Raw genomic sequence first — 27,995 nt, 5'->3', positions numbered from 1 at the left:
TGAAGGGCACACTCTGTCACTTCTTTTCTTTTGGTGCTATTGCTTCTTCTTTTTTTTTTTTTTGTATAGTATAACATATATACAAAGCAAAGAAATAAAAAAAAAAAGTAGTAGTTTTTAAAGCCTTCTTCAACAAGTAGTCACAGGACAGATCCCAGAGTTTGTCATGGGCTACCATATGAGCCTCTCATATTCTTCCTCCTAGCTGTGCCAGAATATAGGAGGGTAGAGGGCTTAAATATTTTTTTATCATCACAATCGACATTTTTCCTTCTTTTTTGTGAAAAATAACATATATACAAAAAAGCTATAAATTTCAAAGCACAGCACCGAAATTTGTTGTAGATTATATTTCAGAGTTTGACATGGCTTACAATTTCACAATTTTAGGTTTTTACTTCTAGTTGCTCTAAAATACAGGAGATTAAAGACTGAGCTGATTTTTAAAATGGTGTGAGGCAGGAATAAAAAATAATACTTTTTCATATGTAGATGCAGTTTTCCCAGCACTACTTGTTGAAGAGACTATTCTTTCCCAACTCAGTGGTCTTCGCATTCATTTCAAAAATCAGTTGGCCATATAAGTGAAGGTTGATATCTGGGCTCTAAGTTCAAAAGCATTGGTCTATATTTTTGCCCCTGTGCCAGGACTATGCTGCTTTGACTGTTGTGGCTATGTAATAAGTTTTAAAATAAGGAAGTGAGTCCTCCAACTTCATTCTTAGTTTTCAAGTGGTTCAGGCAATTTGTTGATTGGCTTTTCCATTTCTACAAAGAGAGTTTGTTGGGATTTTAATTGGGATTGTGTTGATTCTGTAAATTGATTTGGGTAGAATTGAAACCTTAATAATATTTAGTCTTCTAATCCATGAGCACAGGTTGTCCTTCCATTTATTTAGGTCATCTTTGATTCCTTTTAGCAATATTTTCTAGTTTTCTGTGGACAAGTTCTTTATACCCTTGGTTAGATTTATTTCCGGATGTTTGATTCTTTTAGTTGCTATTGTAAATGGACTTTATTTTCTTGCTTTCATTTTCCAATTGTTCATTACTACATTATACAAACACTACTGATTTCTGAGTGCTGATTTTGCACACCATCATTTTGCTGAAGTTATTAGCTTGAGAAGCTTTAGTGCGGATTTTTTTTTTCAGAATTTACCACATATAGGATCACATCATCTAAAAACAGGGAAAATTTTGCTTCTTCCTTTCAATTTGGGTAATTGTTTTTTTAAATTTTTTTTTGCTTAATTGCTTGGTTAGAACATCCAGTGCGATGTCAGGTAACAGTGTTCACGATGAACATCCTTGTCTCATTTCTCATCACAGAGGGAAAGCTTTTAGAATTCCACCATTACGTATGGTAACTGTGGGTTCCTTCAACTTGTCATGCCCTTTGTCATGTTAAGGAAGTTTCCTTCTATTCCTAGTTTTTTAAATGTGCTAAATTTTGTCAAAGACCTTTTCTGCATAAACTGAGAGGATCTCATGTGGTTGGTGTTTGTTTTTCCTTCATACTGCTACTGTGGAGTATTAAATTAATTGAATTTCTTATGGTGAGTTACACTTGCATACATGCAAAAAATATCAATTAATCACTGTGTATAATTGTTTTAATGTGCTGTTGGATTCAGCTTGCTAGTATTTTGTGGAGCATTATTGCATCGCTTTCATAAGAGACATTGGGCTGTAATTTTATTTCCTTGTGGTATGTATAGCTGGCTCTAGTATGAGGCTGGTGTTGGCTTTATAGAATGAATTAGGGGGTATTTCCTCTTCAGTTTTGTGGAAAAGTTTAAGCAGGATTGCTATTAAATCTTCTTGGCATGTTTGGTAAAATTCCCCAATGACGCCACCTAGCCTTGGGCTTTTCTTTATTGGGAGGGTTCTTTTTTATTACTGATTCAGTCTCTTTATTGGAATGGGAATCATGCTAAGAAGATTTTCCCAAGTCAGTCTCTTCCAGCCTAACATGGCTAGGGACCCATAAAGGGACTTCCAGTCAGTTACAAACTGCCCTTGAGCGGGGATAGCTTGGATTCAGAAGGGTGCGTAGACCTGCCCAGAAAATCAAGGCTCAGCTTGATTAGCTATATTAGAGTATTTACATTTGATTCAACAGTAAGCATACAAACAAAGCTGTTTGTTTTCCACAGCTCTGAGGAATTGCATTGTCTTTAAATTTTCTCCACTGCCTTTGTCTAGTGAAGTTTGGAATAACGGCCAAACTCAGCTAAATTAGCTAATCAAAAGCAGTGCCTGCGGTGATCAGTGATTGGTTCCCCCAAACCCTTGGATCTCGGAGAACTGAATGTTTATGTTCCTCTGTGACATCCAACGGCTATGTCAGGGGCTGGACCCCACTGCTGACTGCTATGAGTGGGAGATGGTGCTGGGAACTGCCACAGATAGAGAGTAATTTACTGGTATTTACCACAATTTCTAGCTTCTTTCTCCTGGTCTGCCCTGGATACTGAACAGTGTTTTAATGGACTCCTGAGTTTTGAAATAGTTGATTCACACTGGTTTTACCTTTTTTAATAGTTGTTCTGATGGAAGAACTGATTCCTGGACCTTCCTACCCCACCATCTTCCTATCAGCAATCTATTTCTTAAATGCTTTATGATTTTCAAGTATGTGTGCTTCATGAATATGCAGTTTGGTATTTAGATTCAGTTGTCAACCTGGCCAGGTGAAGGCACCTAGTTCTGTTGCTGTGGACATGAGCCAATGGTACGTGAACCTCATCTGTTGCTGATTACATCTGCAGTCGGCTAGGAGGCGTACCTGCTGCATTGAATGATGTTTGATTTAACTGGTGCTTAAATGACAGACTCAACATAGCACAGCCCAAGCAGCTCAGCATACCTCATCTCAGCACTCATGGCTCAGCCCAGGCCTTTGGAGATGCAGAAAGGAATCACCCCGGGGAAAGGTGTTGGAACCCAGAGGCCTGGAGAGAAGGCCAGCAGAGATTACCCTGTGCCTTCCCATGTAAGAAAGAACCTCACTGGAAAGTTAGCTGCCTTTCCTCTGAAGAACTAACAAAATAAATCCCCTTTTATTAAAAGCCAATCCATCTCTGGTGTGTTGCATTCTGGCAGCTAGCAAATTAGAACATGTAGTATTCATGAATGCTGTTACATTGTTTGCAATGTAATTTGTGCAAAAGTGTGTATGTAAAAACTAATATCAAAACCAATACTTGCCTGATTTTATTTATGAAAATAAAGATAAGTGTTATATTTATTTATATAAATGTGAGTCCATTTACTTTTCTAAGTTTTCTAAAACATTCAGTTGCAGTGAACCAAACAAATTAATTTAACTATTTCTTAAGCTGTGAAGGTGACATAAAAAATATCTAAATGATCCTCAAATAATATTTAAAATGAAATATTATATGCTTTCAGAGGATTGCTTGGTCAGTAAAATAACCAAGTGGAAGAAAAAAAGCCAGATGTTTCCAACATAAGTAAGGAGCAGTGAACATCGGCAGAATAGTGACAAAAAAATTCCAGCACATGAGATGTCTATTATTCTCTAACATTCTAATTGCAAGACATATTTGAATAAAAAATTCTTAGCCTACAGTCCTTTACAATGTAATATTTCCTCTCCTGTGTGTGCATCACAAAATGAAAATTGGCTATTAAATAAAAATTATGATATCCAATGAAAAAATAATTAAGAATAAAATCGGCATTTTTTTATAAACTCACTTTTCAGAAATTGGTAAATATGATATATCTATTTTCAATATATATAAAAATCCCAGCTATATTCTTATAATTATTTTCTCAAAAACAAATCACCTTTGTTTTTGCACATTTGCAACTTTTCTAAATTATTTTCATGACTATTTCATTTTTACTTTAGATTTTGCCCAACATATGTCATACATAAAAACATCTGTCCTAAGCAACTAACTGGCAAGTTATAGAATTTTAATGAAGGATTATTTTGTTTTCTGAAATTAGCCACAATTTTTGATATTTTTACATAATCATGTATGTCTGAATAAATGAGAATGGCATATTAAACAAAATATTGTTTACAACTACTAAATTACCTGTTAATTTCTGTTATAATGTTGCGATCATTTTAAATCTTGTTTCCATATAAAAAATTAATCAAGAGAAAATAAAGATTACTCTATTTTTATCTCAGGGAATGTGAATATAAATTTCCACATTTATAGCATCTAATGCAATTTATATTTTGACTAAATGATGGGGTAGGTTTGGGAGGGAAAGTGGTAAAGGAGAAAACATGATTTTTAAATCACAGAATTTGAAAACAATAAACTATTTTGAGTGATCAATTTATTGTTCACTTTTTATTTCACCTGTTGCTGTTTAACATTTGCCATTGGCATTTGTTGCTGGCAGTTGTTGGCAATGCATTTTTTCTCGAAATGCTCTTAATTTTTTTGAGCGATCTGAAGTCCTCTCTTTTCCTGCATGACACCTACAGAAAATGCTTCTGATGTCTTACTTTTATCTCTCAGACTTAAATAAGGTTGTAGTTCATTTAAAAAAAAAGTGAATGAAAGGCACCAGAAATGACACATCTTCAGAGGAATAATAATTCTAAAAAGCAGCTTAAGTTCTGATTTACATTTAAGCAAAACAATCATTACGCAAAAACTGTACACAGGGTCTTACATGAAACCCTATGGAGCTTTGTTTTTCATCCACCAAAGAGCCAAGTGTCAGAAGTAAGTGAGTAAATCATGACTTTAAAAAAAAAATTAAATAATGGAGAGCTTCTCACCTGAAGACCTATGGGGCCCGGAGGTCCAGGGAAACCTCTTGCACCCTCATCGCCTTTCTGTCCAAACATGCCCTGTTGTCCTCTGGGACCTGGCTCTCCATCACCTCCCTGGAGAAAAGCAGTGGAAGTTATCACAAACCGGATAAACGATGATTATGCTGCAAGCCATCATAACATTGTAGCAATTTCCAATGTAATCAATCTTGGTTGATTTGAGAATCACCAAGAATGAGCAGACAAAATTCTATTACCAGCAACTAATCTACCATTGTTTGTTTTGCCCAATTCTTTGCTTCTGGAGTATGACTGATTTTGATTTTACCATGTATACCAAGTAAAGTAAAAGCTGTCTAATAGGGAAAACATAATGTTCAGAATTTATTATATATTAAGGTTTTACTTGACCAGCTATTCATTCTAAACAAAGCCACAATGCTTTTGTTTATAAGGCTCAGCTTGATTAGCTGTATTAGATTATTTACATTTGCTTCAACAGTAAGCATACAAACAAAGCAAATCATTTCACAAAATCGACTGGTTATGTGACAATTCATAAATTTAATCCGGGAGCTGTATGGATTTAGATTTGCTGAAAAATGTGGAATACTTACAGCAATTCCAGGGGCACCAACTGGTCCTTGAAGACCTGGGGGACCAGGTGGTCCCTAGGGAGAGATAAAAATCAGTAATTTTGAAACTGAAGCCAGAAAAGCCTCAGCCATATAAAGCAGACCATTTCCTGATCAAGATCTGTTGAACATCTCTACATTCTTTTGGACACACAAAAAATTACTCAGAAAACTTTTGCAGCTAGCACATTTAACCATTATTTATTTCACTCCTTATGATCAAACGTGCATATTTGCAATCAATTTTAAATTGACACTCTTGAAAGCCCTCATCTGTAATGCGGATATTTAAAAATGGATTTCCATGCTAAAATAAAGTTGTAGATTCACATTTGTAAAGTGTGGAAATAGCAGGTATCTTTAATGAGATATGTATGAATGGGAAAGGGCACATAAAAATTAGTCTATAAACTACCTTCTAACTAAACATTAAGATGCTATAGATTCTATGCAGGCAGAATGCAGTGAAATATGGAATTTTCTTCATATATGAACTCATGCAACACCTGAATATTTAGTATATATATATTCAATAGATTTTTCAAGAGGCAGTATGAGTCTACATGCATAAATTGTCCCATAACTGAGTCATAATTGAGTTTCTATATGCAGGTGATTGCCATAATTTCACAACATGAAAGCACAGCATTATTGTCACTTATCTGTCAAGCACTTCAGCTACTGGATAAAAAATAAATTGAGAGTCCATTCTAGATTAAACATTGCAATAATTTGTATGCTGTTTCTTTTTTGATTTTAGATTTTTCTTCTAGTTACAAATTTTCATTTCATAGTTCTTTGGTTACCATTAGCTTGAGATTGTCAATTCCACTAAAACCTCTGTGTAAAGTTGTTAGTTAAGATGTATGATAATTCTAATCCTAATAGCCTCAGAATGATAGGATCTTAGGACAGAACAGAGTAGTAGTGCATTAGAATCAAATTCCAGGGATGTTGTATAATGTTTTATTCTAGCTTAAAAAAGAAATGGAGGAGATATCGCTATGCTTCCTTAATTTTTATCTTACTGGAAAGTAAGTATACACACATTGAAGAAATGGGAATAAAAATCCAGATGACAGTAAGTGTTCTAAAAAAGTATAGAAATTATAAGTGTTGAAATGAAGTTCGTAAGAGTACCATTATCTAATGAGATTGATCTAAGAAAGAAAGAAGTTTTCAAATATATAATTTAAAGAGGATATAAACTGTCAGAGAATGAAGAAAGTCACAGAGGCAAAAATGAACATGTCATTTGGTGGAGAAACACAGAAATCAGTGTGATAGTTTCATGATTCAATAAGAGAAACACTTCAAAGAAAGAATTCATGATATATACAAAAGAACAGATTTATCAATTCTTATAGACGTAGAACTTAGTAATGGCATTTAATCTTGACATATACATACATTCTTTCTCACATTCAGAAGGAAAAGGAGACTTTCATTATATGAAATTTTCAGTTGCCATGGAGAGTTTAAAATACATACATCTCAAATAAGAATATACAAACATATTAATTTAAACTTTTTCTAATTACGGAAGTAAAAAAATTCCTCAGAGTTTTATAGAATTATAGAACTATATAATTACAGAGATTATATACTATTTATATTATAATTTTTGGAGAGATAGGAAATAATAGTATGGAAAAATACTCCTGGTAAACAGTAAAAGGTATTAAGTGAATATCACAAACAGTGTTCTTTCAGTAACAATAGGAAACTCACATTTTCTCCTTTGTCACCCTTACTGCCTTTTTGTCCTGGCTCACCAATTTCACCCTGTAATTGAATGACATGAGTTATAGTTTATCTCAACCTGCCATACCTATCACTGCTTAGCCATCATGACTATGAGTTATTAAATTTTATCTTTAATATAAGTATACGCTAGAGTTTACTGTCACTGCTTAAAATGTAAAAGCCTGTGGTCCTTCTGCTTCTAACTATATATAATTGAGTAGTATATAGACAAATACATGTAAACTTAACTTTGAAGAATACTGCAGGTGGAACTGAGACCTTTTTTTTTCAATTATTACCACTATCCACTAATAATGAAAGTGTATTGATTCATACAGAAAACCAATTGCATAAATTAATACAAATTGCTTTATTTCTCTTCTAGTTTTCCAAGTGCTAAAATTATGCACATTATCAAAGTGTTAGTTCACAAAATTCCATGCAAGTTTTTATAATATTAAAAAATACAATAAATTAAAAAACTTAACATTATAGTCATATATCTGGAAATAAGAGCTTAGAACTTTTTCTTATAGTTTAGCAAAACACAGAGAAGACCATGGTTATCAAAAAGGTATACAGCTCATTTTTAACTCTAACTGTGAAATATCCATGACATATGGGCTAAATATACACAAATAATACTTTTTTAATTTTATGTTTATTTAAGAAACTACGTATTTTGAAAAAATCAATAAACAACTTTGTCTTCTATTATTTTTTCTCACCGCCATCGTTCTTCATTCCCTTTCCCTGTTTACATCCCAATACTATTTCCTGGAATGGGTACTAATTCTCAACCTCTAAAATAAAATTTTTAAACACACAGAAGGTGTATGAAACTTTGCAAAAGGTCATATTTGATCTGGCATCTAATATTTTTTTGTATGCTGTATTACGGGGGCCATATTTCATCCTCTCTCCTTGTGAATGCCCCATTATTGCAGAACCATTTGTTGACTTTCCATTTATTTTTTTCTTTGTTTGTTTGCTTGTTTGTCTGTTTTTTGGGGAAGTGCATGAGCCAGGAATCAAAACTGGGTCTCCCGCATGGCAGGTGAGAATTCTACGGTTGAACTACCCTTGCACCCCCTGATCTGACATCTAATTTAAAAAAACATAAATCCAGAATTCTTGATAAATAATTACACTTTTTTTCATAGGCTGTACTAACACAAATAAAAAAACACCAACCTTATCTCCGTCTTCTCCAGGAGAGCCGGCAGGACCAGCAGGGCCCGGGAGGCCCACGGGACCCTGCACTCCATCTCTCCCAGCGGGGCCCTGGGGACCTTTCTCTCCCTGTTTTGAAAATCCAGGAGATTGTTAATTTCCTCTAAAGAACGTATAAATGAACCATTTGTTACAATTTTTAAGTGCAGCCACAAGTCATGCCATGGCTTCTATTCAACAGGGAAAATGTTAATGTTCCTAAGGAAAAAAAAAATTTCAAGTAGCAAATGATGATCAAAACAATCCCTCCATTCTCTGATGACTTAAATACCCTTTAAGAATTTATGATTCACAGGTTGTGGTCCATAAAAATAATAAGATGCAACTTATAATTCTTCTTTCAAACCCATAGTTTTAAGGCAGTAGTATTATATATTGATAAATCGAAAGTGCTATGCCCGTGAAAATCTCTCCAGGCCCTTATTCCCCTTTAGGGCTTTAATGAAGTAGAGCTGCAGTAGACAAATTAGGCATTAAAAAATGATAACATGCATTTGCTCTGGTTCAACTGAAAAATATGTTGTATATGCTTTATATGTAACCCTTTCCATTTTTAACAAATATTTCATGGATTTTCCTAGATTTTCGTATTTTAATTAACTGCTGTTTTATGACAAGCCTGTTAGCTTTATTTATTTTTTTAGTTTTAAAATCACATTTTCCCTGTCTTTTAATTTCTAAATTTTATTTGCCTTGTTAACGAAGACCATCTCTATTCCCATAAAAAGTATTTACATACATTTTCAAACTTTCATTTGCCTTGTTAATGAGGACAGTCTTCATTATTTGCCATAAAGAATCCTTTTTAGAGTTTAAAATCGCTTCTTAGAAGACAAGATTACAACAGTTTTGCACACACAATATTCCTGATTGCCATCAGTGATTCTTTTCTCCTGTTTATACGAGCTCCTCACTGCTCTCACCACCTCCTTTCCATTTATAATGACCAAGTTTTACCTCCTAAAAGTCTATCTCATTTCTGTTCCTTTAACAGCACTCAGTATACTATAGTTGTTTGGGCAACTCTTTGTTGTCTGAAGTTGAACAGGAGATTGTAAAAGCTGTAAGTACAAAAGATTGTAAAAGAGAGGAAGGTAAGTAATTTTTTACCCAATTTTTTATTAGTAATATTTCAGAAAATAATATCTGTAATGCAAAACTGTTGAGTTAAAAAATTATTTAGCAGGAAATACATTGCTTTAAAGAAAAATTCTTATTATATTAAAGATGTTTTTTCAATTGTCCAAAAATTCTATCTTCAGGCACCTAGGCCCCATCCCAACACACACCTGAAAAGTGATGGATTAGGGAAACACTTTTCTTAATTTGGAAACATTTGCATGATATCATGGAGTAATGACAGAAAATTTACGGACAAGGGAAGAAATAAATTTATTCGAAGAGAAGTCTTAATGATAAAAAGTATTTTGAAAATCATAGATTTAAATTTGATTATATATGTCAAGATTAGTGTATATAAAATTATTCAACTTACATTTTGGTGTATGTATAGTCAGCAAGTTTTACCTATGTTTACTGAATGAACCTTGTTATAATCTTGGAAGAAGGAGGGAATAATACATTTCTTCTTTCTAAATTAACATAAATGACTCAGAAGCTGGAGTCAAAATAAGGGAGAATACGTTTATGTTTATGACAAAAAAACATACACCTAATGAACAGAATAGAGTCTATTACTTAAATATAAAAATTTAAAGTCCAGTAGGTATAAGATAACTGGTCAGACTCATTCACTGTAGTTCAAAGCACAAATTTCATGGAATGGCAGCTATTTTCTTTGGAATTAATTTACAGACTATGGAAGTGACTGCAAATGAAGTTGTATTACAACAGGAGTGAAAAGTTCACACTTTTCTCATATAAAACAGCAAGGTATCATTTTAATCAAAACTCCAATTTCATATTTTAAAAGGAGCAAATTCAGGAGTCTTTTACATTAATAATATCCACCTCCCTCACAGGTATCAGGGCTTCATAAAGTGCAGGAAAATGGCATCTCCTTTAATTGAATTTGAAATTTTCTCTATTATAAATATAAAAAGAGGCGTGTTTATATGCCAGGCACATATGCAGAGGAAATGCAGTGAGGTATGAAAAGCTAATATTCTTGAATAAAAAGTAATAACTTGTGCAAAGAAGCGGCATAATACATCTTCTCCTTGAAATTACTTACAGGAGCACCTTTCTCTCCAGCTGGACCGGGAGGACCCTGGGGTCCTGGGCGCCCAGGTAACCCAATTGGGCCGGCTGTCCCTGCCGATCCACGCTCTCCCGGTGAGCCCTAGTACGCGGAAAATTAAGTATTTTGTTATTTAAAATGGCAAGAGTGATACCGGCTTAAGAGTAATTCATTTAACAAGGGAATCTTGTAGTCTAATAAACAATGTAAAATTAACTTTTAGAGAATTTTAAGATCCCAAAGAGGAAAGATTCATTTTTAGTCCCAATATTAAGCAGAGCTATTAAAGTTAGGAAATACTGATGAGAGGAAACATATTTTAAATTTATATACCTTTCATATTTTATATATTTTATCTTATTTCATTTGTGTTCACAGTGCTTTATTTTATATATATTATATACATATGCAATAAATACTTCCTATATAATTTTCTCACTATGTTATTGTGGATTGGCAAAATACATTTCCTAGAATAGTATTTCTCACAGTGAATCCTGAGATTCACCTCAAACTTACGGAGTCAAATTTCAAAATCCCAGAAAATGATTTCAGAAAACATTATTGTATTAGACAACACATATAGTTTTACATAATAAAATGTGATAATCACTATCCCAGAGTTTGTATTTTTTTCCCAGAGATTGCATCCTTAAGTTTTCTTTGAAGATCTCCAGAGAAGATTAGGACATTTTTAATTAATTAGCTTTATAAAAAAGATAACTAATACGTGAAAATTTCTGAAAATAATAATCAGTAGATACTGTTAACACATCAATTATCTAAATCAACAATTAAAAAAACACTAATTCAAGTAAGACTAAAAGAAATGCAAGCATATATTTACAGAGTGGTATAAAGCTCAACTCTAACTTATTTACTATTTCCAATTTTATTTAATAAAAGATAGCAAGGACATTGTCTTCAGATTAGATTCCTAGGTGGATGGATATAATTATTACTTTCTTTCATGACTGAACTACATGTGGAATATTAGGAAATACGATTATTAGTATTTGTTCTAAATAAATAAGATGTTCAGATAATAATATCCTTTAAAATGATATTTATAAATGATTTATAACAGTTTGAAAGATATATTTTCTAATAATATAGTTCTCATACAATTGGGAATCATTTTATTATACAATGTGAATCATCGACTTTGATCATAATTTATATTTTTATTAGATAGATCACTAATTATAAATGACTATAAGAACAATGATACAATGATACTATGACTACAGATAGTGCTTTACAATTTACAAAGTAGTTTTACGTGCATTTTGTCATTTTATTCTCAAAATGTTCCATGGGTTGGTTTGAAGTTGTAGCATTTCAGTTTTTAAGATAAGTTTTTATATGACTCAAAGAGGTCATATAACGAGTAAAGGGAAGACCCAAACTTTGTACTCTATGCCCTGAGCATTCTCCACAAAGCAACTCCCTACTTCTCTCTAACGAGGACATCAGTGACTCTCTCTTTTCTTGCAATTTCTTTCATTTCAATTCCACTCAATTGTATTGAAATAATCATTGAAAAGAATTACAAGTAAATTTACTACTTACTCTCCTGATGTTTTTTCTGGCTAAATTCAGAAGTTACTAGAATAATTTTTAGTTAGCCAGTTATCTGAATATTAAAACAATTAAAATAAATGTAGGGATAGATTTGGCTATAAGGAATACCTAAGAGTAACACACAAAAAAGTGATTTGGTCTTTCATTTTCCTTTTTTGATGACTAATAGAACCACTAATTGAATTAAATTTCCTAATTATGTGATATCTTAAGCTTAGGAGGTAGAAATAATTTGGGGAAACTTTTCCAAAAATACGTGCAAAAGACATTGTGAAATCTGCACTTGATATAAACAGGAGTGGCAATTTTATGATAAAAATAAATGTTTAAGAAATAAACCCTGAAAGTGTTCCTCATATTGCATAATTATTTAATGAAGATGTGAAAATTGAATTTTTAACAATGAAGTGTTCCAAATACCAAAGAGGAAGCTACCATCAAAAGGAAAGATGCAGCTAGTATTTTTTTAGAGAATAAACATTTTCCCTTCTGTCAAGTATGTTCTTTTTTATTTATAATATCAAATATTTATTCGAAAAAGAGTCAACCACAAGTGGTATAACTATTAAGTAGGTGGCAGATTTCTGGTGAGTGAGTTCAGATACCAGTGAAGGAGAGAAAAATAAGAGTAGAGTCCTCTAAATATTTTGCAGTTTATAAGTTCTGTTTTATAGGACTAAAACAGAAAGGAATGTGAAGTTCTGACTGTAATAACAGAAAGGTAGAAAGGAGAGAGGGAGAGACTGGGAGAAAGAGAGGGAACAGTGGTGGGAGGGAGATAGAGAAGGAGGAGGAGGAGGAGGAGGACTATGAAACTGACAGAAATGCAAAAATATTTCTTGAATTACTAAAAGGAGAGAGTAAAAAAGCTCAATAATAGCAGTACTGTTTTTTAGCAATAGAAAAATATCAACAGAAGACAACATACAATGTGAGCAGTTGTTCTGTCTTATTCAGATTAACATGAACACTCCCTAAAAAGAAGTCTTCCCTCATCTAAAAATCTGATTGAGGATGAGTAGGCACCCATAGTGAGCATTACATTTAGTTTTATCAAGTCCCTGTACAAACTTAGAAAAGGATTACTGCCCGTTAGTGTTATCAAATCTAAAATAAGTGTTCAGTTTAACTGCTGAGCTATTTTATTTGTAATTGGCTATACAAGAAGAGATGCAATTTTGATCTGTTGGGACATGAAATCTTTCTCTTTTCAATTTTTCTTTTAAATTAAACTCCAACAGTTTGAAGAAGACCCAAGGAAATAAACCCCATTGAGACAGACAGCTGTGAGACTGGAATTATAAAAGGAGTCATGAGAAAGAGGAGGCTTCTAATTCAAGAGAGTATTTCCCAATTAGTGAGCCTATTACTTAGCAATTATCGAGCTAAGTAATTTGCATATACTATGTAATTTAATTCCTGTACCATCTACATATTTTTAAGTGAAAACCATAAGGCTCAGGTCTAGCTGATGTGCCTTAATTACAAAGTTTTTTCTTACAGCATAGATTATTTGATAAATGGTGAGGATTTTTCCCCATCAGATTGTACCAACATAATTCATACATATATGTCAAATTTTTATAGGTAGAAGAAATGTGGGTATTCAAAGCCACTTCCATCAGAACAAGGTCATTGTTGGTGGAACACTCTCTAAAAAACTTAAAAGAGCTGATGATTACCTTTATCAGTCATGATCTTTATCTCTTTTATCCAAATAATCATTCTACATTGTTTCATTCACATGAACTTTACTACAGAACTTTTTAGGATCTGTGTCTTGTGTATTGCTGTTGATACATTTATTTTTCCTTTTAAGCAATAACAACAGTAAATAATTGTTTTCAGTTTTGATAACTATTTGATAGATGGTGCCACCTGAGATATTAAGGAACCTTTTTTTTGTTGTTTTTCTTCTTGGGCAGGCACCAGGAATCGAACCCAGGTCTCCGGCACAGCAGGCAAGAACTCTGCCACTGAACCACCATTGCACTGCCCTAAGGAACTTCTTAAAAATTGAATTTTCTGATTTTAAAAGCTCAGTATTCTTTTCTTATTTACGAAGAATACTTACTCAGTTTGAAATCATGCATCATTTTGAGAATGTATTTGCCCTTGATTTTTCCAGAAAAATGTTCATATGCACATACTCACAAACATGTTTTTTCTTTATATTTTAGTATCTTAATGTGAACATTGTTTACTCCTAAAATATTGTATCTCTCACTGTCCCTCTAACCCAATATTCACATTCTGTGTCTCTGATTTTTTGATTATTCCTATTTCCTGACTTAGAAAGGATTCGACCTTTTCCTATATATTCAAACTCCAGCCATTCTTTAGACCCACATTACCCCCAGTTCACCCCCAAATTGCAACGCTCTGGGAATTAGAAACAGGAGAAATACTTCTAAATTTTCCTCACATACAGTGCCACAGTGCTCTATGTTTTCCATCTTTTTCTGAATGAATTAATAAGCATTTGGTATACTGAATTTTATCTTGCAAATAACTCCATGCTTTCCTCATTAATATATCCCAGGCACAAAATATGTACTGCATGTATTTAAATAACTGCAATATAATTAATAGTATTAATAAACATAAGAACATAATACAATTACGCATTTTCATTGGAATATATAAGTATAAAGTATTATTAATATGTGAACATAATTATATGTTAAAAATTTGGGATCTAAAAAAGTGCTCATGTATTGCCAATATGAGCTCCTAAATTTTCAGAACATCTATTGAATGCGTACTTTCCTTAAGTACGCATAATAAATTTTCATAAGAAAATTTATTATGAAAATTAAAAGAAATATGCATTACCTTAAATAGATACATGATTTATTCGTTAAATGAAAATAAATTATGACATTTACTTTTTTTTTTTTTTTACATGGGCAGGTACCAGGAATCAAACCCAGGTCTCTGGCATGGCAGGCGAGAACTCTGCCTGCTGAGCCACTGTAGCCCTCCCAACATTTACTTTTAAAAAAAGAATGTTTGCTAATTTTATACTGATATATATTCAATATTTAAAATTAAGCAATATGATTCTATGTATCTCCAGTAGAGAAAGAATGCCAATTTGAATTTGTGACAATGGGGATAGTTTATAGATTTTATACACTATTTTTTATTACAAAGTTTACATATTTTAATTTTTACCTTGAAATATTACTAAAATTAAATTCCAGAGTGCTAATTTGCTTGTGAAGCCAACATTAAAATTAATAATAAAAAACATTTGTTCCTATAGTTAAAATATTGCTCATAATCTTGTCACAGCTCATAACTTTGAAATAACATACAAAAACAAGAAGATAATTATTCATGTATATTTTTGCCTTAAAATTAAACTAATTTCCTTCCCATTAGTTACTTCAAACATCCTATAAACCTGAAAATTTTAATAGCAGCATGCTCCGCAATGATTTTATTTTATTCATCTATAAGTGAAAAGCAAACATCTCCTATAGTACCTACTGATTAAGTAAATGCTACATCAAACTTGAAAATAATATGTATATATTCACAGGCCAACTTTATAAAGAATTAGTCTAATGAATCCCATATTCCCATTTGAATCACTAGAGAATTTCCCTTTGGAGAAATGAAAATTTAAACAGTATATTAAAAAAGGATCCATTTATACATTCCACAACAATATACTGAGAATCTACTATCTTTTGACAAAATGTACATGGCATATACCAACTCTTGAGAAACTCACATTTCAGATGCATTTTTTTAAAAAATGGTAATCATCTATCATAATAGAAATTAAGAGATTGCTGAATAGTTATAACAAAAAATAAAGGGCTTTATAAATGCCATATAAACAAGTTAATATGTTTAACATGCTTGTGGTTTAATGTAGGTTAAATGGATAATTGCCACTTCCACAAAGGGAGGGAACTGTGTTTGATTTCTTTCTTTCTTTTTTTTTTTTTAACCAATGATTCCCAGCATTTCAAGTAGAGACTGTCACATCGGAGGCACTAAATCAGTGAATCAACTGAATATGTAATCTTTCCCTTTCCAGTCCTGGAACCTCCAGCTTTTGAATGTTGAGTAAATTGATTACCCTTTCTATGATTCATTTCTTTCACAGACAACATGGTGATAACAAAAATTTTCCATGGATTTAGGGGATTTTTTATGTGGTGTGTTTTAACAACGCCTAGTTTAAAGAATGAATTCAAAGCATGTTGGAGTACTGTATATTACTTCAAAAACAGATATACAATCTCAAATAACTAGAGTGGTGACAATTTAGGATCCAGGAGGTTATACACTATATTTGAGGTCACAAAGATAAAAGAAGGGTAAAACTCTTTCCGGGTAACATAAGTTTTTAAATCTACTCATTGAAGTTGTTTGTGTATTCATGTTCCTGCAGGAATGGTGACTATTTTACACATCAAAAGTGCTTAACTGGAAATAAGTCACAGAAAGACAGGCTAAAATCCACAGAAATATCATCTGCATAAGGAGAAATAGCAAAGGACATGGGGCAAATTGAAGGTTTTCCAAAGCAATTGTATGCATTGAATTATATGAATGACAATGACAATAATTTCATTATTTTAATACCAGATATGAATCACTACAGAAATGTATGAGGTTTTCTCTTCTTTTCAACTGAACAGTTAATATTCACATGCTTTTAATTTCTCCATTTAGTTAGTATATCTTTAATACTATAAGTTTATCCCCTTCTGCAGCCTTTTCCCTTAAACCTTATAATAGTACTGAAATAAGAAACAGTAACATCAGTTCATGTTCCTGAAGCAATGAAAATAATGGCTATTTCTTTAACTCTAAACACAGAAGAAAACTCCAAAATAAATATGCCCTAAGTTTCTTTAGCTGAGCAGTTGTAAATAAATTGAAGTGGTAAACAGAGAAATAATCTCATCTCCATTCAGTTAACATGCAGCCCACTAGAGAACACAAAATGCATTCTTATGAAACAGAGTTGTACAAATAGAAGGCAAATTAAAAAAAAAAAAAAAAAACTGTCCCTTCCTCTTTAAAGTCAAGCTGACTTTCATGGTAAAACCAGCATAATGTAACTCTTACTCCCCAGATGGCATATATTTTATTTAATACAATCTCAAAAGTCTGATGAAATATCAAGCGTCACCAACATTTAAAGGGAAAACTCAGAATGATTAAATCAAACTTTAGTAATTGGTCACCACCAATATCTCCATGCTTATCCAGGTTGAATATAATGAAACTTCAATAAAATTTATCTAGCGTCCAATAGAGAAAATATGTGTGATCTTTAAAATGTAGTATATGACCCGCTAAGTGAGTAGGTGCTGTCCTTATAAAATCGGGTCCATTCCCTTGTTAGGTGAATAAGTAGCAGCTATGGAAAGAAGGGTCTCTGGAATATAGTGTAGAAAGAACACTTTAAAAATAGGAATGATAGGAAGGTCATGTGAATTCCTAGGGAAAGAAGGACAATAGAAAAAAGTAATACTGAATAAGGAGGAAAGTCACACCAGAATTATGTGAGTATGGTAAAGTAAGGGGAGTCAGGGGTAAGGGGAAAAGACTGCTGACTTGCACAATTGGGATATACTGAATTTTTACCTTTCAACGGTTTTGTCTGGCCCCATCTCATCCTTTTTGCATATTAAATCCCACCACTCACAGGAGAAAGAAGGAAATGTGCTAGAAGGCTTTTACTAAGCACACTACTGTGGTTTTAATCTTCTAGTTCTTAGAAAAATAACTGCTAGCAATGAGGTGCTCCCAGAGCAGAAAAAAAGTAAAGGGGTAATTATTTAGAGAAAACATTTTTCTTAATTTTGTTTATGGAAATATACTGGTTAGTGCAAGCTGAGAATTTGCTTGCATGCTGTATTAGTATATTTGGTGTGTTTAAATAAACAATCATTTACCGAGTCTATGTACAGCAACAAGAAAAATGAAGAACTGGCTCCTTCCCTGGCTGTCCAGTCCCTTAGTCCATTCTGCGTTCTGTGTGGATGTATCAAGACGTCTACTCAGTGAGCAAGACCCCTGCATCAGAAACATGCCTGTGCTTTGACTGCCGTCTATTACCACTCTTGAATACAGCATCACGTGTACAGTGAATGCCTGGATTTGCCAGAACTCTAAAAGCCCAAAGTCGCAGCACTCCCTTGGATCATCCTGTTTTTATTAAGTGGGAGTACTACAAAATGCAACTCAATACAAAATTTACTCCTGATAGCAAAATTTAGAAAGCTATGATCTTGCAGTATCAGTTCTTTCCTAAAATGACTAAAACAGTGATTATCCGTTCACGATTAAATATAGAAAAAAATTGTTTTTCATTGATAAAACTGAGTTTTATTTTTAGACCCAACTCCCATACAATTCCTTTAGGCAAAAATCACTATTCACACATGCATCTTCTTTGTTCTCTCTTCCAATATATCGCTTATTTACTATGTTATTTTATCTATCTCAAAACTATCTTTTTCAGTGAACCATAAGTTCTTTGCAGTAAATGTCCATTTTATTCATCTGTATAATTGTAATTAATGGTATAGTCACATATTTATTTATAGTCTTTCCACAAGAAAAGAATTATGGCAGCTTATAGAGAATACATAAAAGGGAGTATAAATAAGAAATAAGTAGGCAAAAACACAACTTTTTATTGGCATAAAGTGGTGCCAATAATATTACTAATCCAAAATGCATACTGCAGACCAACATTTTTCAATGGTAGGTTACCTCATTACTGGGTTATAAAATAAGTTCAATGATCCTGTCAAACATTTAAAAATAGTAATTAGAATAGCACACAATAGACAACATAGGGATATCATATATAAAATACAAATATTTATAGTGAGATGTGTTCCTTTAGAAAAACAGAGCCATAAGCCAAAGAGTTACCCTCTGTTATCATAATCTGACTGTTTCATAATTCATAGTGACTAAAAGAAAAGAATATTTCTAAAGCTATGGTTAAGAAGTTTCTTCTGAGAATCTTTATAAAGAGGTGTCTGAAAAAAGCAATCTCCTATACTCTTAAATAGATCCTTTGGGTTGGTATAATTCTTCACATCATAATTTTTCTAAACATAAAGTTCTCTGAACTTCAGTTTTTCTTCTTTTATAAAATTTCACTTCTACAATTATTTGAGATTGCATATGTATTTTGGACTCCTAAGAGGTTTTGGTTCTGCCTTTTATTTATTTATTTATTATTTTGTAGTTGTAGTTACCACTGTTTCTGATCAGGTAAAATTGCTAGGCACAGAAAGCTTCACTTGAGTGCCAGTCTCACCATCTTAGGGATATCATTCTGTTTTATCTTGCCTCACTGTTCATATCCAATCAGTTAACAAATCCTACTATCCTACCTTCCCAGAGTTTGTCACATCCATAGTCTTTGGACTGTGCAATCCACAGTCACATCCACAACTACCCGTTGCCCTTACCAATGGCTCAGTCTTACATTACGACATTGATCGCAGAACTTTTATGCTGTCTAATTTATATTGTCTTTGTTGCATATTTCACCCTAATGATGGATTTGTTTTCCTCAAACTTTATTTAGACTATTTTACTGCACTTACTCTACTTCGTATCTCCATGTTACTTCAACTTTACATTTCAGAGCTTCAATAACCATATCTCATAATGTATTTCCTGCCTTAACTTTACATCATGTAAAACACATTTGCAGTGTGTTTCATTCCTACCAAGTATTTAACAAACTTTAGTCCATCCCTCAAGTCTTGCTTCTCTTTAGATATCCCCTAAATACCATACCCTCCCTTCCTTACGCCATTTTCTCTTCTCTGAAATGACCTTTCTCCTCCTCCTTTCTACTCAGTGAAACCAAGTTCAAGGGGCAGCTCCTACATTGCCCTCTCCTTGATTATTTACTTTAGAATTAACATTTATTTATATGACATTAGCCATTTAATCACCTACTGTCTGTCTCACAGTATATTTAGTCTTTCATGTGTTTCTTTTCAAAACTTTTCACCCTATTTCAAATCTCTTAAAAGGACATCTTTGTAGGGTCTAATAGTACAAAGGAAAGTACGCAGAAACTGTAAAATAAATAGCTGTTGAAATGAACTAGATAAATAACAGATTTTATACCATTTTACAGTTTATAACATGCTATAACGAAATTAAATGTTATTCTTTATGTAACTGGATAATTTTTAATTAATATTTTGTTAAATTATATCTCCTGAGAATATCATGCACTCTACACATACATTGGTTCCAACTATTCCAAACTCCAGGGCAGCATCTTTGGTTAGATGCTAAAATAATTGAATCATTATAGCCATGATTCAGAGTTCACCGATGCAATGACCATTGACCTTAAAATTATCTATTCCTAAGATAAGGTTACTTTGGAAACTGAAAGCCTGCTTAAATAAATTGCATTTTAATGAAGTTTTTGGAATCCTATGGCAAAATAATAACTTTTGACTTATTCAGTTGTTGTTCCTGCTAACATATTAGGGTTAAGGCATTAAAAATGTTCTTCATAATTTTTTTTTTTTTTTTTTTTTTTTTTTTTTTTTAAAGGAAAGACAGAGAGAAGGAAGGAAGGAAGGAAGAAAGGGAAACATTTTTAAACATTTTCTTGTTTTATTGTATTCTGTTTCTCCGTTTTTGTTACATGGGCTGGGGCCGGGAATCGAACCGAGGTCCTCCGGCATAGCAGGCAAGCACCTTGCCCGCTGAGCCACCGCGGCCCGCCCTGTTCTTCATAATTTTATGAAGTCCATGAGAAGTCAAAACTGTTCTTGAAATACATTATTTTTCATTTTTCAAAATTTTTTATCAGATTGCCATACCTGCCTTCAGCACTGTGATATGACATTTGATTGATGTACAGAATAAGTATAATTTTAATCAACCTGCCAAATATGCTTACTGTTTTTAAGACATTATTACCTATACTACCATTTATCAGGATTTTTATCAGGATTAATTATGGTATACAAACTCTTCTTCAAAAGCAGGATTTATGATAAAATACTAGCTTAATGAATTTAAATTCAAGTAGGTTAGTATGTATGGAATGATTACTGTGTGTCAGGTACTATGCTGTACATGGAACCAAAAACAGCACAGAGAACTCAGTCTAAGGAGAGAGACAGTTAATCAAGTGTATTCTAATACAATTTCTAACTAGAAGGTGTCATGGGATTTCACTAATCAGTGAAATGAAGGCAAATGGTCCAAAGATGACTTTAAAGCTTCCACACTTAAGCTGTATCTGTATAGATTAGTAGGTTTATTTTTTGTCAAATACAGAAAGGAAGAGGGGTTTGACAAAAAAAAAAAAAAAAAAAGCAAAGAATAAAGTATATTCTCTGAAAAGCATAAACTATCATGGTGATTTGAGAAGCAAGAAGTTCTATGCATTGGAGTGGGTAGATTAGAGAGGAGGCATTGAAGGAAACAAAATAGACAGGAGTATTGACACTAGACTGTAAAGATGACTCACTGGCTCTAAGTTTGGCTGAAGGCAATGTAAGGCCAAGAGATATGTATAAGCAGTGGAAGGTCTTCATTAAGAATGGGGTTTAAGTTGTCATTCTAGAATTGGTGGACAAAACTGACTCAACAGGATAAGCAAACAGAGTCTGGGAGATTAGTTAAGACCATATGAGCCAATGAAAGAGAGGCGGGAGTTTCGACAGAAGTAGAAGGAGTTGAAAGGAAGAAAAGGGGACACAGGAAAGAAACACCGTTGGCAGAACTAATATGACTTAAACATACTGCACGAGGAACTTGAGGGGGATTTCAGGAAACTTTCGGCTTTTTGGGTTGGGGAAATAGGAAGGAAAACGTAAAGATCCCAGTATAATTGGCAGTTTTGCTGTGATTGTTAGCGTTTCAGGGTAAGATAGAAAGAAGCAAAGGTGAATTTTTGATAAATAATGAAGTCTATAAACAATTGTTTTCTGAGGGATTCATATGAATCTCAAGGAAAGAATAAGGTAAATTCTGATAACTTACTCATCTGCCAATTATTTCACAAGGTTGCATTAATTAAATAAAGCAATCTGGATAATCTTTAAAATGGAAATATACCTCTCATGCTTATGGGAACAAATTGTATACCATTGACAAAAGCCAAGACTCTTCAATACTTTTATTCGGTTTTTAATAAACGAATGATAGTATACAATATATAAGAAGGTGAATCTTCTTCTACGATTAATTTTAAAGTGAGAAGAAAGAGATAAATGCATTAAAAACTATGAAACTGTGGTCTTGACAAGCCTTCTATGGTTATAAATTTCTGTTACTCATAATTATGATTCCCTTTTGTGCGTACTCTAAGAGACAAGATAGCCCCATTGATTTCCTGACAGCAAGTGAAGCAAAATATTTCCAGCGTCTGAAACCTTCTGCTTCTGCACTCATTAGCGCAGGAAATTAGTAGAAACCAGACACTGAATGATTTGATTGGCATGTGTTTATTTTCTCTCCCACCTACTGGGAGATCACAGCATGTGAGTAATGAAAGAAGAGATGTAATTTGCTACTATGGATGGACAGCATGGCTATTTATTATCATACTTACAAGTGGACCTGGTGGGCCCTGGGGACCTTCTCCTCCTTTCAGTCCAGGGGCACCCTGGGAAAAGTGATAACAACACAGAAGATGAAACTATGTGAATTGAATGCAAACACGGGGGAAATGCATGACTGATAAAGTGAAGCTGCCAGAAAAGGATTTTAGATGCAAAGACCAATTGCCATATATAATAATCAATTGCATACACATGTATATTGCCTCTTTCTCGTGCATCTTTATTTAGTTAAGGTCTGATAAATATTCTTCTAATAAGAAATTTCTTTTACATGTTTTATCTGTATGTTGATTATACCTGAGCTCCAGGAAGACCTCTTTCCCCTGGGAAACCACGGAGTCCTGCGGGTCCATCTTTCCCTGAGACGCCTTGAGGACCTGGGTCACCCTAAAGAATATTATATCCATCCGTTAATAGAGAGTAATTTCTACCCATCTTTCTACAAGCAAAATGAGATTATCTGCCTACTGAAAGGAGAGCCTGAAATCAGTTAATTATGAAAATATCGAATGAAACGTCACGCACATTAAAATGAGCTCACCATTACCTGCTCTTAAAAGGGTATATAAATTGTTGATTTTATAGTCACTGAAGATAACAGGTCTTAGGCTATTGCTCAGGAATGCCCCACAGTACAATCAACTCACACAAAATATTTTCCTGATACTCACTTCAATCCTATAATATAATCCAGATTTAAAGAATCCAGATTTAAGGATTCCAGAGATAAACTTTGAGATGCTACACTGACAAGTACATAAATGTCTTCAGCCCAGAGAACTCCTTGAGCACGTTTTACCTTTGCACCTTCTTTTCCGGCAGCACCGGGAAGCCCTTGCTCACCGGGGGGTCCAGGAGGCCCCGGGTGCCCACGTTCACCTGTCGGACCCGTCTCACCAGTCGGACCCTAAATTAGAGATGTGAAACCGCATTACATTGCTATTTCAGTTTTGGCAAAGACAACATTAACTCAAAATAAATCTTGCCTTTCACAAAAAGTGTATATTTCTTATTTATTTATTTTTTGCTGCTTCAAGGTGACCATTTTATTTATTTTTTTCACCAACAATGGATATCTTAGTTAGCTTAACCACAGGCACATTTAAAGCAAGTATCCATATAATCATTGCAAAGACTGTGGTTGCACAGTAAGTTTCAGAAACCAGTTTAAAGTTAAGGCAACAAGGAAAAAATAGGCATATTCAGATAGCAAAGTTCTTAAATTAAGTGTATATTTCTTATACCATTTTTACCATTTCCTACAAAATACCTCCTATAAGCACTGAAGTAGCATATCAGGCAGGAGTCTAAATAGATATGTGGGACGGTAGTTAGAATTTAAGTGTTCAGAGTAAATACCTAAAGCCCCAAGGGACATTTTCTTCATGTAAGAACCAGAGTCTCCTCAGCTTGAGCTGAGTTCAACAACAGTTAAGAACCATGTCGGTTACATCTCATCCGCTAAAGTGTTAACAGGCATTGGTACCACATTGGTAGCTACTCAACAAATCACTGCTTCACAATAAGCCTAGATCCCCTGAAACCGAAATGGCCAAACTTGGTTCTGCTTGGATTCCCCATGGACTGGAGACCTCCACTTAAGTGAAGGATTTACATTAAAGATATACAAAGGGAAACTGTCTACATTCTAAAGTTTTTAAGGAGGGGAATGTTTGACTGAACTTTGCTTACAAAATATAGCTCCTTGTAACTTTTCAAAAATGCAACAGACCTTATCTCTTGACGAAGGGTACATGATATATCTGCCCCAAATTAGGGTGGGCATTTCTAGGTCTAAAACCCTTTAATTATGTAAGCACCCAAAATTTATCAGCTTATCATTAACATACCTCCCTTCTTCCCTCAACACACAGGACTTTTTCTTAAAAATGAGCACGAGAATTTCAAAAGTAAGAAAACGCATCCAAATTGAATGGCTGTCAACATGGAAACAAAAATGATTCACATGCCAATACACTGAAAATTAGTATTATTACAATTAATCCTTGCCCTAACATGAAAATATGATTTCATTTGAAACAAGCAATTGGATTTTTATTTTCTTAAAAGAACCAATAAAGAATAATAATTCATTCGCTGGCAGGTTTCACTGGCTTCCGCCTTTCTTCCACCTGCTTTCTCCCCTCAATAAATCCGTTAAGCTTTTGACTCGCAAAAAATAAAGAAAGAAAGAATAATAATTCAAATGGACGATGTAAACACAGATAAAACAACTGGAACTTTTACGCCTTAAAGGACAGGGGGAAAGGGTACGCAGATTCCAGAAATTTAGATGCCTGCATCAGAATTTTAAAACAGTTGGAGTTCCAAAATACTCAGTAAAGCCCTGTGATGTCTACATTCTAGTTGGACTTTATTTCCATTCGGTTAATGGACATTAATGTTAACGGAAATATACTTTTAGTACATGTTTTTTCATGAAAAAATGGTTGTGAAGTTTTCTGAAATATTAAAAAAAGTTTTGGAGTAAGTATTTTTCAAAGTAAATCTAATAAGCAATAGAGGAAGCCTTCGGCACAGAAAGCTTGCATGTTTACATGTTACTATGCTTCTTTTCAAAAGGCGCAAACAGTTGATATTTCTTTTCCTTTGGGATACTTTCTGAAAAATTAGAAAGCTTCCTATAAGTACATGTTTTTCTATTTCAAACAACTTACAACCAAATGTCACCAAAAGTAGATTTCCATTTCCATTTAATATCTATGACTAGAAATGAAAGAGTTCAACCAATCCCAGAATATTTCACTTTTGCTTCTAACATATATTTTTAACATATATTTTTGAACTTTTTGTTTCTCTAGGTGTGTAAATGTTTAGATGTGTGTGTGTGTGTGTGTGAGTTATACAGGGTTGAGAGGTAATTATAGTCTGAGAAATAGCTATTTAAAGCAATTGAATAATTAAAACCCTTATTCAACTGCTCTGGCTCTTTTGCTATAATTTGTTTTTAGCAAGGATAAAATTCCAGCTGAGTAAACTAAACGTGTCCCTGCCCTCTCAATACCCTTTGCCAAAGAATAAAATATTATTGTCTATTCCCATGAATTATTCTTTGCAACTAATTAATACTACAATTCAGGATACAGCACCAATTTTTGAAACTCTTTCTGCCAAAGAAAATGCTATCTTGAAAATGTTATCTGTCTTTGCCATTATTTTACATATAATCAAAGAATCAAGCTAATATTTTATTCCTAGCGTGAATAATTGTTGTGAAGATGAAAACCTTAAGAAACATGTAATACATGACAATATAAAGTTCTAGAATGTTTTTGTATTCAGTTCTGTATTATACTTCTAAAATACTGTACTTCTAAATCTAATTTATACTTTAGAAAACTGAAGTCTCTTGGCTTATAATTTGAAAACCCCAATTAATAAAGCACTTTCACTTTTTTAGCAAATGGCGTCTTGGTCAAGATTTAGGGTCAAATTCATTGCAAATTTTCTGGTTTATTTTCATTATTTATTTCAGTTTCCTTTCATCAACTCCATTGAGAAACTGCTTTAGCTAAATAGGAGCTTGCTGCAGTTCCTCTGATGCAGACAAGTTACATACATATGTAAATAGGATCTGAAATACAAAAGTGCGTCATTTCACATAATAATGAAAGGGGGGATTTACACATCTGAGGGAAGGTTAAACTATAAAAAGGGATATAAATCTTTTACAGAAAAAAAGAAAGAACGAACCTGTGGTCCAACAACCCCTCCTGGTCCCGGAGGGCCAGTCTTGCCTTGAAATCCCTAAAGAACCAAAATACAATCTGTAATAGCCATGCAGGAAATAAAAATAAATAAAATTAATGAAATAACTAAATAATCCACATTAAAAGGAAGTCATATTTCACCAAAAATATTTATTTTTATATATTTGACTATGAGTTATTATGTCCAGTTTTCTATAAAATTCTAAAATTGTCATCTTCTTTATTTCACTCGGGAGGTCAATGATTTTATTCAACAGACTTAAACAAGGAAATAAAATAATGGCATGGGACGGGCCACCGGGGCTCAGCAGGCAGAGTTCTCCCTGCCATGCCGGGGACCTGGGTTCGATTCCAGGTGTCTGGCCATGAAAAAAAACATAAAACAAACAAAAAAACAGCATGAAGGTGCAGCCAAAACATCTTAAATTTGTTTCATTGGACAAACAAAAGATAGAATTTTAACTCTGCAATGTTTATGAATGAAATAAATGACTTAGGCACTCTTTTGAAATAGTCCACCAAATTGGTATCTAGAGATAAATCTACAGTTTGTGATATTAAGCATTTCTCTTCACTGCATTCTGACAATCTCATAAACAAGATGTAAAATAAAATTTAGAAAAAGAGTGCTTTGCATGATGAATAATTATTTCAGCATTTTATCAATATGTTCTTTCTTAAAACCCAAAGACTATAGTTAAAATGAATCTTGTAAATAATATATTAAATGCATTTTAATGACATTAACATAAATCTGGCAAGAAACAGACAAAACATTAAACCTGGTAGATGAAAACAGGTGTGTATCATTAGACAAAGCTGTTGGAAATATATTCTGGTGTTCATATTTCTGTAGGGTTCTGGATTATTCATTCTGCATCATTGTAATATGATTGGCAAACTTCTTAACTGCGTAGTGTTTGCAAACTTTAAAACAGTTACAGAATACTGGGAGAAAACTTTCCAAAGAACAGATATAAGCAAAGGGATTTTGCAAAAGCCTTATTCACTCTAACATCTAATCAGACTAACAATAATATGGTAAGGAATAAAACGAAGAAATTAGTAGCTACGCGTTTGTAGTGCAACCTTCCAGATAGCCATGTTTGGAAGGAAACAGGTAAAAAGAAAAATAATCTGAATGTGTAATTACTGTAATTAATGATATAGAGAAAGAAAACAGATTTCTCTTATTTTGTGACTCAATTAATTCTATCAGGGTTCCACTTGAGCTATCATTACCAATAACAAGCCACCAATCAATTCAGGGCCAAACATGACAGAATTTATTTAGCAATTTATAAGCAAAATAGAATCTTGACTGCTTAATTTCAGCTTTTCAACACTGATTTGCTTGGAAATCTGTATACCATATGTGTATATGTATGTATATATGCATATATATGTATGTGTTTAATGTGAGTATATGTATAGTCCGTGTTTGCTTTTCTAAGAGTAATAGCTTGCTGTTACTCTTACCAATTTCCTCAC

At 33.2% G+C, this 27,995-nt stretch overlaps 1 protein-coding gene across 2 annotated transcripts in view; it reads right to left on the bottom strand.

Annotated features, from left to right (window-relative positions):
* Positions 1-27,995, bottom strand: part of COL11A1 (collagen type XI alpha 1 chain) — a 215,067-nt gene that overhangs the window by 47,745 nt on the left and 139,327 nt on the right. For both annotated transcript variants that reach the window (XM_077120085.1, XM_077120086.1), the window contains exons 38-46: positions 26,488-26,541; positions 23,573-23,680; positions 23,071-23,160; positions 22,764-22,817; positions 10,583-10,690; positions 8,350-8,457; positions 7,141-7,194; positions 5,392-5,445; positions 4,781-4,888 (exon numbers count right to left, since the gene is read on the bottom strand). In XM_077120085.1, the coding sequence (XP_076976200.1) occupies positions 4,781-4,888; positions 5,392-5,445; positions 7,141-7,194; positions 8,350-8,457; positions 10,583-10,690; positions 22,764-22,817; positions 23,071-23,160; positions 23,573-23,680; positions 26,488-26,541 (738 nt within the window). The remainder of the gene's footprint in view (positions 1-4,780; positions 4,889-5,391; positions 5,446-7,140; positions 7,195-8,349; positions 8,458-10,582; positions 10,691-22,763; positions 22,818-23,070; positions 23,161-23,572; positions 23,681-26,487; positions 26,542-27,995) is intronic.

The sequence above is a fragment of the Tamandua tetradactyla genome, chromosome 11 (genome assembly GCF_023851605.1).
Source record: "Tamandua tetradactyla isolate mTamTet1 chromosome 11, mTamTet1.pri, whole genome shotgun sequence".
In the NCBI taxonomy this organism is placed as follows: domain Eukaryota; kingdom Metazoa; phylum Chordata; class Mammalia; order Pilosa; family Myrmecophagidae; genus Tamandua; species Tamandua tetradactyla.
This window is presented reverse-complemented; position numbering and strand designations above follow the sequence as displayed.